Raw genomic sequence first — 12706 nt, 5'->3', positions numbered from 1 at the left:
GTGATCCGCCCGTCTCGGCCTCCCAAAGTGCTGGGATTACGGGCTTGAGCCACCGCGCCCGGCCGTCTTTTAGAAGTTTTAAGTTCCTAGATATAAGGTTTGCAAAATGTGGAATACTACAGAATATTAAAAATTTTCAAGGGACATACAATGACAGCTATTGGCATCACACAAATGATTACAATTAAGTTTGGACCTAACTACGTAATAAATGGAGCCAGCTAGGTTTTTGGTTTTGTTTTTGTTTTGACCTAGAGACACCATGAAAAAATTTACTGAGGACACTAAAAGTACTGTAAACTGAGATTGGGAACCTCTGTAATGCATCATTTCCTGAAAACATGTAAAAATGAGAGAATCTTTGAATAGTCTAATAATTATAACTTTTTAAAAAATGTGTAGTGATTCCTCAAAAAATAGGAGAGCATTATTTTTATGTTATGATTTTGAATTAAGTATGTTTCATTTAAAATTGTTTTATAGTTCTTCTGGTCATCCTACTTTTAAGTGTCCCCTGTGTCAAGAATCAAATTTTACCAGACAGCGTTTACTGGATCACTGTAACAGTAATCACCTATTTCAGATAGTTCCTGTGGTAAGTACATATGTTTAAGACAGTCTTCTGCTTAGAATAAAACATGCTGTTCTACTTATTTCACTTTATGTATACGAGGGAAAGTAGTTGATTTATATTTGGTTGGGGCATTATCAGTAAGGTAGGTTTTTGTCAACAAAGGATTGATGACTGTGAAGCAAAATGAGATATTTAAAATTGCAGTAACTCATTATAAAAAGGGAGATGCATAGTGTGAGGTAATATAGCAGTCTGGGGAAGAGTGAAGTAATGAAAGATGAACTAGGAACTCATTCCTGCGCAGTAGCACAACCTGTCTATTGAGGCCTCAGTTACTCCTTGCTCTGTAGATGGCAGACAAGTAGATCTAGTCAGGTAGATTGCTATAGGTGAAAATACCTATAAGAAAGAATAAAGTCAGCAGGTCTTTTTATTGTTTTCTTGCAGAATATAGTATGTGAATGCATAAAGCAAGGAAAGAAAAGACTTAGACTTTCTATTTGATGCCTACATATTTTTTTTATGACATTTTGAGGGTATGTAAGAAAATGGTGAGAGCTTTTTGATAGTGAGGGAGATAGAGCAGAATTCAGGATTCCAGCATACAGTGATCCTAGAAGTGTTTCACAGGTAAGTTATTTCAGCTGTGAATGGAACAGGAGAAACTGAGCTGGGAGAGATATTTCCCTTTCAGCTGAACATTTTGATATATAAATACTGTCTTCAGAAAGAAGAATAGGAAGGAAAATGTTATCAATAAGAACTGTAGGTATTTCTAAGTTGTTTTATTGAATATGCTAGGAAGAGTTGTGAAAGAATATGCTTCAGGACTGGGCATGGTGGCTCATGCCTGTAATTTAGCACTTTGGGAGGCCAAGAGGGGAGGATTGTTTGAGCCCAAGAATTCGAGACTAGCCTGGGCAACATAGTGAGACCCTGTCTATTTAAAAATAAAGAAGATAAAAAGAATATGCTTCAATAACCATTGAGGATGATCTTAAGCTCTCACATACCACCTAAGAAAGTGTACTACCTACTTTGCTTATTAGAATGGGTTCAGTTATGCTTAGACAAATACAGTGCCAAAGAAGTTCCAGGAAATCTCGCTCTTATTTAAGATTTTACTTAGTTTTATATTGGATTACCAAATTTTTATTCATTTCTGCATAATATTTGATATATCATAAACTTTGACTAGAGTTTAATTACTGAAGGTTTTTTGTGTGTTATTACAATTATGCTATCCATTCACTTTTTAAGATGTACTTCATTTAAATGTAAGGATATGGCTGGATATGGCTGGGTGTGGTGGCACACGCCTTTAATCCCAGCACTATGGGAGGCCAAGGCAGGAGGATTGCTTGAGCCCAGGAGTTTGAGACCCAGCCTGGACAACAGCGAGACCATGTCTCTAGTTTAAAAAAAGAAAAGAAAAACTAAGGATACAATTTAAAGTAAATTTTCCAGTTTACTTCATTTTTATTTTACTTACAAATGAAATAAAACTAATAGTAATTATATGATTATTGTATAGATCAAATGAGATAATATATTGGGTATGTTGCAGGCAACCAGTTAGTGATAACTATCATTACAGTTGGTATTATTAAAAGCTAGATGTGCTGTTTCTGTTGAAACATTTGTGTAATAAGAGATTTAAGGAATAGAATGGTATTCTTACTGTGTTAGATTAATGTCATTTATCTAAGGTAATTAATTGGGAAATGATCTAGTCATGGAACTTGACCTTTAAAAATGCTTCTCACGTAGATATTTTTGGTTACATATCCCTGTTCTATTTTAATAGTCTCAATAATTGTATAATATTTCATTGTTTTTATTAATTTTTGTTTAAAACAATCTGTTTCTTATAGACATGTCCTATTTGTGTGTCTCTTCCTTGGGGAGATCCTAGCCAGATTACCAGAAATTTTGTTAGTCATCTAAATCAGAGACATCAGTTTGATTATGGAGAATTTGTGGTAAGTGACTTCTTCAAGATTAAAAAAGTACTGTTTAAATATTGAAGTTAAAATAACTTTTTAATATAGACTTAAATTTTTTGGCAAGCTGTTGTATCTTACTGGATGGATTTAGAGCAAGTTCTTAGGTTTTTAATAATATTGGTGAACTTTAGCTTGTAGAAATGGTAAAAATGGAGTTTATTCTCTACCTCCTGTACTAGAGAGAATTAAGAGAGGAACAGCAAGCACCCAGATTAGCAAAATGATGATTTACATGAAAACTCTGTGTAGATTTAAGGGAACATTGTACCTACAAGAGAAGTAAAATTGGTACAACATATGGAGGATACATTTCTCATGTCATATAAGTTGCTTGTATTCTAGAAATCTTAGATTTCTCACATCCAACAAACATGTAAGGACACATCCTTTTTAGAAATGAGGGAGCTTAGTTATCAGGCAAAGCTAGGTTACAAAGAGACTAAGAGTGTAAGAGAAGTTGTATAATGTAAAAATGAATTCATAGAGCAAAATGGATTAATTTCTACTTCTAAATATGTGTGATGTACTTTTAAAATTAGGTGAATACCTGTTTTATTAATTGTTAAATTGTATTTTATTCAACTTCAGTTTAATCAAAACTTTATTTAAAATTAGTCCTGACAAAGAACGGCTATTTGTTTTCCAGTTTAGGTAAGCACAGTGACATGAACAAAATCTACATTTTTGTCTGCCTGATTGAATAAGCTGTAGACTTCATGTTATGGTTAAGAATTTATTACTCAGCTGGGCACGATGGCTCATGCCTGTAATCCCAGTACTTTGGGAGGCTGAGGCAGGTGGATCACCGGAGGTCGGGAGTTCAAGACCAGCCTGAGCAACATGGCGAAACCCTGTCTCTACTAACGATACAAAAATTAGCTGGGTGTGGTGGTGTGTACCTGTAATCCCAGCTACTTGGGAGGCTGAGGCATAAGAATTGCTTGAGCCCAGGAGGTGGAGGTTGTGGTGAGCCAAGATTGCACCACTGCACTCCAGCCTGAGTGACAGAGCCAAACTCATAATTCAATAAATGCTTGTTTTTTTTAAATCAGTTTACTGTCTGTCAGATATTTGGCATTATTTTCTAGAGATGAAATTTTCAAAAAATTCATAAATCAAAAAACATTTATGATTATGTGTTATGATTAACTTGTGTTTTTCATTTTTTATTTTTATTTTTTAAAGAGACAGTCTCAGGCCGGGCGCAGTGGCTCAAGCCTGTAATCCCAGCACTTTGGGAGGCCGAGACGGGCGGATCACGAGGTCAGGAGATCGAGACCATCCTGGCTAACCCGGTGAAACCCCGTCTCTACTGAAAAATACCAAAAAAAACTAGTTGGGCGAGGTGGTGGGCGCCTGTAGTCCCAGCTACTCGGGAGGCTGAGGCAGGAGAATGGCGTAAACCCGGAAGGCGGAGCTTGCAGTGAGCTGAGATCCGGCCACTGCACTCCAGCCTGGGCGACAGAGCCGGACTCTGTCTCAAAAAAAAAAAAAAAAAAAGAGACAGTCTCCCTGTGTTGCCCAGGCTGGCCTGAAACTCATAGGCTCAAACTTATCTTCTGCCTCAGCCTCCTGAATAGCTGCAACTACAGGCGCATGCTTACCCAGCTTTACAATTAACCACGTTTTTTATTAGTTACTTGATAAGGCATTATAAAACTCAGATTTTGTTCTGTGCTGATCTGTTTTATAACTGAACTTAAGTTTTTATTAAAGTTCAGGTATTCAAATCTTGTATCTTAAAAGATACCATTATATATGTTGTACATAACTGTCCTGAGTGTGTAATGTGTATCAAGATATCTAATGTATTGGGCAAAGTATTGAGTAGTTGAGTATGTTTTTCCTGTTGACATGAATGTTACTGGTTTTAGAATCTTCAGCTAGATGAAGAAACCCAGTATCAAACTGCTGTTGAAGAATCTTTTCAAGTAAACATCTGAAGGCTGTAGACATCTCTGCATCTTTGTACCTGCAAGTGCCATCTTTAAGGGGGAAACTACAGGAAGTCACCGTTTCAGTAACTTGATGTGTGTGTTAATAAAAGTAATTCAGTCATTTTAGTTTTTTATTGAAAATAAAGGTGGGGCTTCTAAAAACTTCATCCTCTTGATAAGTTAAAAAATGAAAGTTATGACATGAGCTTTAAAAGCATAAAAAAGATGTTTCACTAATGTAACGGTAAAAGAGACTCCCTGTTGTACTTTATCTTTTTGTAATATTAAATATTCTTGAATTTTTCATTATTATATTGCTTTTGAAATTTGGTGCATTCCTCCCATTTACTTTATTACTGTACACATTTAACACACAGTATCAAATTTTGAACGATGTGATTGATATAACCTAACAAATCTGAGCCAGTTATTAGAGTTGCAGAATAGAAACTTGAAGTGCTAAATGGAATAATCCAAAGGAAATTTTTAAAATGCAAATTCTAGCTGAAAAATTCAACTATAAGAAAATTGTATTTATATAACATTTACTATTTTTGAAGACTAGTGAGATTTCTGTAATAATTTTAGTTCTTTAAAAAGTGAAAGCTTGTTGTAAAGATATTTTCTTTTTTGTTATTAGAAGGAAATACAAAGAGAAAAATTTATTTCTTTCATGGGCATTTGGTAATTTCAGTCTTTTTGACTGATTTGTAAGCCTGGAATATACTAAGCTGAATAGCAGCTCTTTGGCCTCAGAATTTTCAGTAGCCAGTATTTCTGATTAACTAAGTTGAAACTCTTACTAGAAACTTTCAGTTGGTGATATTGTATTCTAGAAGATGTAAATGAGAGGTTTGACTTCATCTCAGTTTAGAAATTTATTCAAAGCTAAAGATGTATATGTATATATACATATACTTTTGTGTGTATATATACACACACGTATGTATGTATGCAGTTTGTCAGGTTATATATAGAATTTCTATTAAGGATTTTTTTAAAGGACAAGCAATAGGGGGTTGAAGTGTTTATCTGATTTGTTAAAATTTTGTATATCACCAAATTTTTAAAAAGTGATAGTCACAGTGCTAAGTGATCTAGTTGGCTGCTATTACACCTTAAAAATTGAGTTTACACACACACACAATTAGCTGTGTATATGGTGCTCATTTGTTATTCTCAAATATAATGTGTGACTGTGATATAATGAGAGATTCTACCAACCACTGTTTCACTACTTTTTAGTCAAAATTGGGTTTGTTCTTAGTATTCATTAGTGAAAATCATCAAGTATTTTGTAGAAGGCCCAAATCACAGAATAAAGGACTGAGTGGATTCGCTGACATTCCATACTAATATACATTGTTTATGCTTTCTTTAAAATAACTAAAAGAACATAAAAGAGAATCTCAGAAGTAGTTTGCTGCTAATATATACATATATTGTATAAAAAGGTATATTTTGGTTTTGTTAAAACCCTTGTTGACTTTTCTACACTGAACGTTTTTTTAACTTGATTTAATAAAAATGTTAATTTTGGAAGTGGAGTTTTGTAAAAACCTTTTTCAGTCACACAGTAAAGACTTTATGGATTGTAATAACAACCACAAAAAAAGCCATACATCTTAATGAACATATGCCTTTGTTCTGTCATTTTAGAGTGATGTTTACTGTGTATGTGCTTGAGCATTTTCTCTGCAGTTACATGGGTGTAATTTAAAAAAACAGCTCCTTTTTAAGAGACTTTTGACCATAGTTTTTTCCAGTTTAAAGCAGTAACTTTCATAGTTTCTTTCAAAGTTTAATACATCCAATATGTCAAGTTAAACCATTCTGGGATTTGGGAACTTCTTTAAAGGAAAATTGTAGTAGAGGTCATCTTGATGGAGTTGTGTTTTGAAGTTTTGTGAATGAGTTAAATATCATTGATAGTCTTGTGTGTCCCACATATCAGCTTTTTCATAAGGAAAATACTATTTGCTTTTATCTGAGAATTTCTCAGTATGAAAATGATTGTTTAAAATTTCCCCTCTTTTTGTCAGTGAATTGGAAATAGGGATAGACTTTACAGATTTAATTTATGGAAATTAAATTTATGGGGAAAAGTTTTTATTTTTAATATTACTTATAGCTGAGTCAGGATTAAAAGAGGGAAACTGTATTGATACTCCCAATACCTAAATTTCACAGTACCACTTAGGAAAGCTATTTCAACAAATTACTGTTTAGTTGTTAAACAGTCTTATTTGAGATGTATTTCTTTATTTTTCAATTAAAAGTGGTTTTCTCCTACTTGTGTGTCTAATTAAAATTTTGTCTGGAGGCAAACATTTAACTCTCATAATTCACCCTGAAAGACATGTAGGAGATAACCCATTATTTTGCACTTTAAAAAGTGGATAAGAAAAAGCTACCACATGCTAGTGCTATATGTCAGATTTAACTTTATAAACCTATTTTATCCATTTCAAATTGTTAATCACCTTATAAAGCAATTTTATGAAGTGTCCGTGGAGCAAGATTTTTAAGCCCTGTTAGCAGCTAGGCAGAAAGCTTGTTAATTGCTTAATAAACACTTTTATATGGAGATATTACTTTTAAGTAAGATATCAGGATTATAAGACTACATTGCCAAATACAATGTCATATACCTATGGGCTACTTGGTAAGTATTAATTACAATCTTCAATACATCATAACTTCTACAGAAACCCCTTATAGCTGCTACTCAAACGCCTTGTAGAAACGTGACTTTTTAGCATACTACTGTGTAGAAAAGGTGTGACCCAGAAAACATATAAATACACATAAAACTCATAATAGACATAAGTAAAGTACCCATTCCATGATACCAGTTAGTGTGTAACATAATTCTCTGTGCAGTAGTTTTGAAAAAAGGGAAGGGAGGTGAGTTAAAGAGGGATACAGGAATCTCAGGAAAATGGGTGTTACAGCCTGTCTCCCCGCTTCAACAACGGTGGTCCAGTCTTGGGATTGAGAAAGATGACATACACTACATTTGTCCCCCAAGAGGAGTAAAATGGGCATATTCCATTTTGTACTTTATTGACAAACAATTTAAACTATATTGTACTATGTCCTGTATAACAAACTCTTCCATCCTGAGGAACATATACCCCCATCTCTACAAGTAGTCAAAAAATTGGCTGGGTGTGGTGGTGTGCACCTGTAGTCCCAACTGCTCAGGAGGCTGAGGTGGGAGGATGGCTTGAGCTGGGGAGGTTGAGCCTGCAGTGAGCTGTTACCGTGCCACTGCACTCCAGTCTGGATAACAGCAAGACTCTCTCAACAAAACAAAAAACAGGATTTTTATTTTTTTTGAGATGGAGTTTGCTCTTGTTGCCCAGGCTGGAGTGGAATGGCATGATCTTGGCTCACTGCAACCTCCACCTCCCGGGTCAAGCAATTCTCCTGCCTTAGCTGGGATTACACGCACGCGCCACCATGCCCGGCTAATTTTTTGTATTTAGTAGAGACAGAGTTTTACAAGCTGGTCTTGAACTCCTGACCTCAGGGGATCCACCCACTTCAGCCTCCCAAAGTGCTGGGATTACAGGTGTGGGCCACCATACCTGGCCAAAAAACAGGAATTCTTAAGATTCTAAGAGTGAAAGACATACTGCAGAATTTAAGACGAGCAAGGCAGGGGAATAAATATGGAAGACTGGTAACCAGATGAGTCACAGCCATTTGGTGGAGGATATGGAGAGGAAGAAAATAGGATGTGAGGGAGATTTCATATTTGTCTAAGTGGGCAATAATGGTACATGATACTGTAAGTGTACAAAGTGAACAATAACCTGAAGTAATCCATGCTCAGGTCAAGAAGAAAAAAGCATTACTAGAATCTCCTAAGTCTTTTTGTTTCTACTTCCAGTCACAACTAACTACTATCAGTATGTAACTTCTGATACCACACATGGGTTTGTGATAAGTGGAAGCACACAGTAAATATTATTTTATATTTGGCTTTTATAACATTGTTTTGTGATTTTTCTGTTTTTTTTCTTGTGTTTACAGCAGCAGTGACTTGTCTTTGTGCAGAACAGGAAAGCTTAGTCTTCTAAAGTTACATTTTAATATTTGTAAAAGTTGTATTAAATGTCTTACAAGTGATTCTTTTATGTATGCTGGCACCTGGGGATGCCAAATGTAGGTAAAAACAAAAACAGGTTGGTCTTCTCCTCATAACTGAGAAAGGAAGTGAAGAGTCTAGCCAAATGACCTATTGCTCTTACCTGACTTTCCATGAGCTGTGTATGGGATGTTCTAGCTTTTTTTTTTTTTTTTTTTTGAGACAGTGGCTCACTCTTACCCAGGCTGGAATGCAGTGGTGCAATTTCTGCTTACTGCAACCTCCATCTCCCATGTTCAAATGATTCTCCTGCCTCAGCCTCCTGAGTAGCTGGGATTACAGGCGTGCCTCTACACTTGGCTAATTTTTATACTTTTAGTAGAGATGGGTTTCACCATGTTGTCCAGGCTGGTCTCAAACTCCTGGCCCCAAGTGATCCGCCTGCCTTGGCCTCCCACAGTGCTAGAATTACAGGTGTGCACCACTGTGCAGGGCCTGGATGTTTTGTTTTTTTGGGAGGATGGAGTCTCACTCTGTCACCTAGGCTGGAGTGCAGTGGCGTGACTTCGGCTCACTTCAGCCCCTCCCAGGTTCAAGTGATTCTCCTGCCTCAGCCTCCCGAGTAGCTGGGATTATGGGCATGTGCCACCACACCTAGCTAATTTTTGTATGTTAGTAGAGACAGGGTTTTGCCATCTTGGCCAGGCTGGTCTCAAACTCCTGACCTTGGGTGATCTGCCCACCTCGGACTCCCAAAGTCTGATTACAGGCGTGAGCCACCATGCCCTACCTCGGCCTGGATGTTTTCTTTTCAAGGCATTTTTGTAGGTATAGAATTTTATTTTTCTATTTCATTTTTTTGGTAGGCTCCCTCAAATCATGGGAAGTACGAGATTTTAATAAGTATTTAAGGACTATATTTTCTGGGATAGGATCTGAAGCCACCAATAGAAGCAAAAGGGTTACAGCAGATACAGAAGGGTGATGGGTAGATCTTTGCCAGAAGACCACACATTTAAAACAACTGAGCCTACTTTCTTGGACCAGACAGCCTAGTTTTGATGATTCTGCTGGTTGCTACTTGTGTGGTTTGGACACATTTCTTAGCCCCTTTTAACCTCTATGGTTTGTGAGGGTTGAATTAGTTAATATTACAAAGAGCTTGGAACAGAGCATGTTATGTTTACTATTACTGTGAATCCAATACAAGTCAACCTATTGTATTTATATGTGGCAGGTCCTACTTTAGTCTAAAATCCTGTCAGGACAGTCTGGATTTCCTCCCCCCCCCCCTTAAAGATAGAGTCTAAAGAGTTATTAGTCTTTATTTGCTGGCCTCAACTGTTTGTATTTTTTGTAGAGACAGGGTTTCGCCATGTTGCCCAGGTGGGTCTCAAACTCCTGAGTTCAAGTGATCTTCCTGCATTGGCCTCAAGGCCTCAATCCCTTGAGCCTAAACTCCTTGTCTCAAGGGATCTTCAGCCTCTTGAGTTGCTGAGACTACAGGTGTGCGTCGCACCTGGCTTGCTAGCCTCAACTTTTGTGGGAAGATCTGAGACATTTGTCTTTGTTTCCGAGAAGTACAAATACCCACACATGAGGAATTCTAAATAAAACATATCTTTTAGAATAATTGTGCCACTGTACTCCAGCCTGGGCAACAAGAGTGAAACTACTCAAAAAAAAAAAAAAAAAAAAGAATAAAGATCAGCTGATGATCATACTTCTCAATCGAATGTATACCTAGGATTTATGATGAGAAATTTACTTAACCCACCTATTTTTTTAACATGTTTGGTTCTTAGTCCAACAATTAGAATGAAACTATTGTCTCTAGGAGAAAAATTATTTTGCAACATTAGCAAATCACTTGACTAGCTTACATATGATATCTAGGTTATTTGGTAGTATCAAAGGGTATAAAATAGTTTTTCTGACCATTTTGAAAATTTTATGAGTAATGGTTGAGAATACTACTCTGTACCAACCGTTTCTGTTTCCAGATAGAATTTATACGTCACAACAGCATTTTCTGTGTTTGTGAAGTAATTTTAGGTTTACTTAGACTCACACTTTTCAAACTTCTTGCCTCAGGAGCCCTTTACCCTTAGAAATTATTGAGAACCCAAAAGCAGTTTTGTTTTTGTGAATATAGTCATGCACCACATAACGATATTTTGGTTGTTGATGGGCCACATATACAATGGTGGTCCCTTAAGGTTATAATACTGTATTTTCACTCTACCTTCTCTATGTTTAGATATATTTTCTATGTTCAGATATGTTTAGATAAACTGTGTTACAGTTCCTTACAGTATTCGGTAGAGTAGCATGCCGTACAGTTCTGCAGCCTAGGAGCAATAGGCCACACCATGTAACCCAGGTGTGTAGTAGGCTTATACCATGGAGGTTTGTGTAAATATACTCTGTGATGTTCACGCAATGAGGAAATCACCTAACGATAACGTTTCTCAGAACGTATTCCTGTCATCAAGCAATGCGTGACTGTATTTATCACATGTTTATCACATATGAAACTGATAAAGTGGACTAGGCCCAGTGGCTGATGGCTATAATCTCAGCACTTTAGGAGGCCAAAGTAGGAGTATCCCTTGAGGCCAGGGGCTCAAGACCAGCCTGGGCAACACAATGAGACCCTGTCTCTTAAAAAAAAACCAAAACCAAAAGCAAACAAACGAAAAAAACGAATTGATAAAGAATCGACCAAGTGAAAACATTAACATTTAAAACAATAAGCTCATTACATTATCATTAACATTTATAATGGAAATAACTTGAAAAAAATATTCAGATCTCTCAAATATCTAGATTAATGGAAGACAGCTAGATTGTTCATATTGTTCATACATGCATCAGCAATCAACCTATTGTGGGTTATTTTGCTTAAAGTATATGAAGATAATCCAGTCTCATACAGATAATGTTGTTGGAAAAGGGAGGAATATTTTAATAGCCTTTTAAAAAAGATAACTGAGTCCCAGCAAGGTGGCTTATATCTGTAATCCCAGCACTTTGGGAGGCCAAGGTGAGCAGATGGCTTGAGCTCAGGAGTTTGAGACCAGTCTGGGCAATGTGATAAAACCCTGTCTCTACCAAAAAAAAAAAAATACAAAAATTAAATGAGTGTGGTGGCATGTGCCTGTAGTCCCAGCTACCCAAGGCGGCTGAAGTGGCAGGTTTTCTTGAGCCCAGGGAGGTCGAGGTTGAAGTGAGCCGTGATTGTGCCACTGCATGCACTCCAGCCTGGGTGACGGAGCAAAACTCAGTCTCAAAAAAAAAAATTGACTGGGTATTCTTACATACTACATCAAAACAAAAACAACAAATGGTAACTTTTTTTGTTTGAGATAAGAGTTTCGCTTTTGTTGCCCAGGCTGGAGTGCAATGGCACGATCTCAGCTCATTGCAACCTCCGCCTCCCGGGTTCAAGCGATTCTCCTGCCTCAGCCTCCCGAACAAATAGTAACTTCTTAAAAGTTGGTTGTAATCCGAACCATATCAAACTTTTTGTACACTTAACAGGAAAATCCATAGATCTACCTTGTATTTGAATGGACCTTTTACCTGCACGTGATTGCATAGCATTATGTAATGGTGAGTCCAAAAGACAGTCCAAAAGACAAAGAGTTATGGAGATCTTCCAAATATTGACTCACTTTTTATACTGCAGCAATTATATTAATATCACCATGGATCTCATCAAATCTTTAAAAACTGGGAAGCCAGGAAGCTTACAAAACTCTGATTTTTGCTTAAAACCTCAAATTTTATCTTTGACAACAAATGGTTGTTACCCTGAAGTGACATGCTGGTTTTCTCCCTCCGAATACCCACATATAAATATTTTGCCAGCCACTCTTTCAAGTGAAAGTGGCCATGGCATGAAAAAAAAAAAGTTGGTTGAGGTCGTAACTCAATATAATTTGCACAAATATAGTTCCTTGAGACAACCATTGCACTTCCTTATGCAGGAAATGTGCTTTGTGTGTCTTCCCCATTTTGTTTTCCACAACATTATAAAAAGACTTGTACTTAAGGGGTAAAATGTTATAGCTTTTTTTTTTTTTTTTTT

General features: G+C 36.5%; 1 protein-coding gene across 1 annotated transcript in view; it reads left to right on the top strand.

The window, feature by feature from the left end:
* The window catches only part of RNF138 (ring finger protein 138, E3 ubiquitin protein ligase), a 38742-nt gene extending 32591 nt beyond the window's left edge, over positions 1–6151 (top strand). The window contains exons 5-7 of the mRNA XM_011943724.1: positions 484–595; positions 2449–2556; positions 4455–6151. Of these exons, the coding sequence (XP_011799114.1) occupies positions 484–595; positions 2449–2556; positions 4455–4523 (289 nt within the window). The 3' untranslated portion in view covers positions 4524–6151. The remainder of the gene's footprint in view (positions 1–483; positions 596–2448; positions 2557–4454) is intronic.
* The last annotated feature ends 6555 nt before the right edge of the window (positions 6152–12706 follow it).

This window comes from Colobus angolensis, unplaced genomic scaffold (genome assembly GCF_000951035.1).
Source record: "Colobus angolensis palliatus isolate OR3802 unplaced genomic scaffold, Cang.pa_1.0 Scaffold220, whole genome shotgun sequence".
NCBI lineage: Eukaryota > Metazoa > Chordata > Mammalia > Primates > Cercopithecidae > Colobus > Colobus angolensis.
The sequence above is the reverse complement of the archived record's forward strand: the minus strand, read 5'-3'. Positions and strand labels throughout refer to the sequence as shown.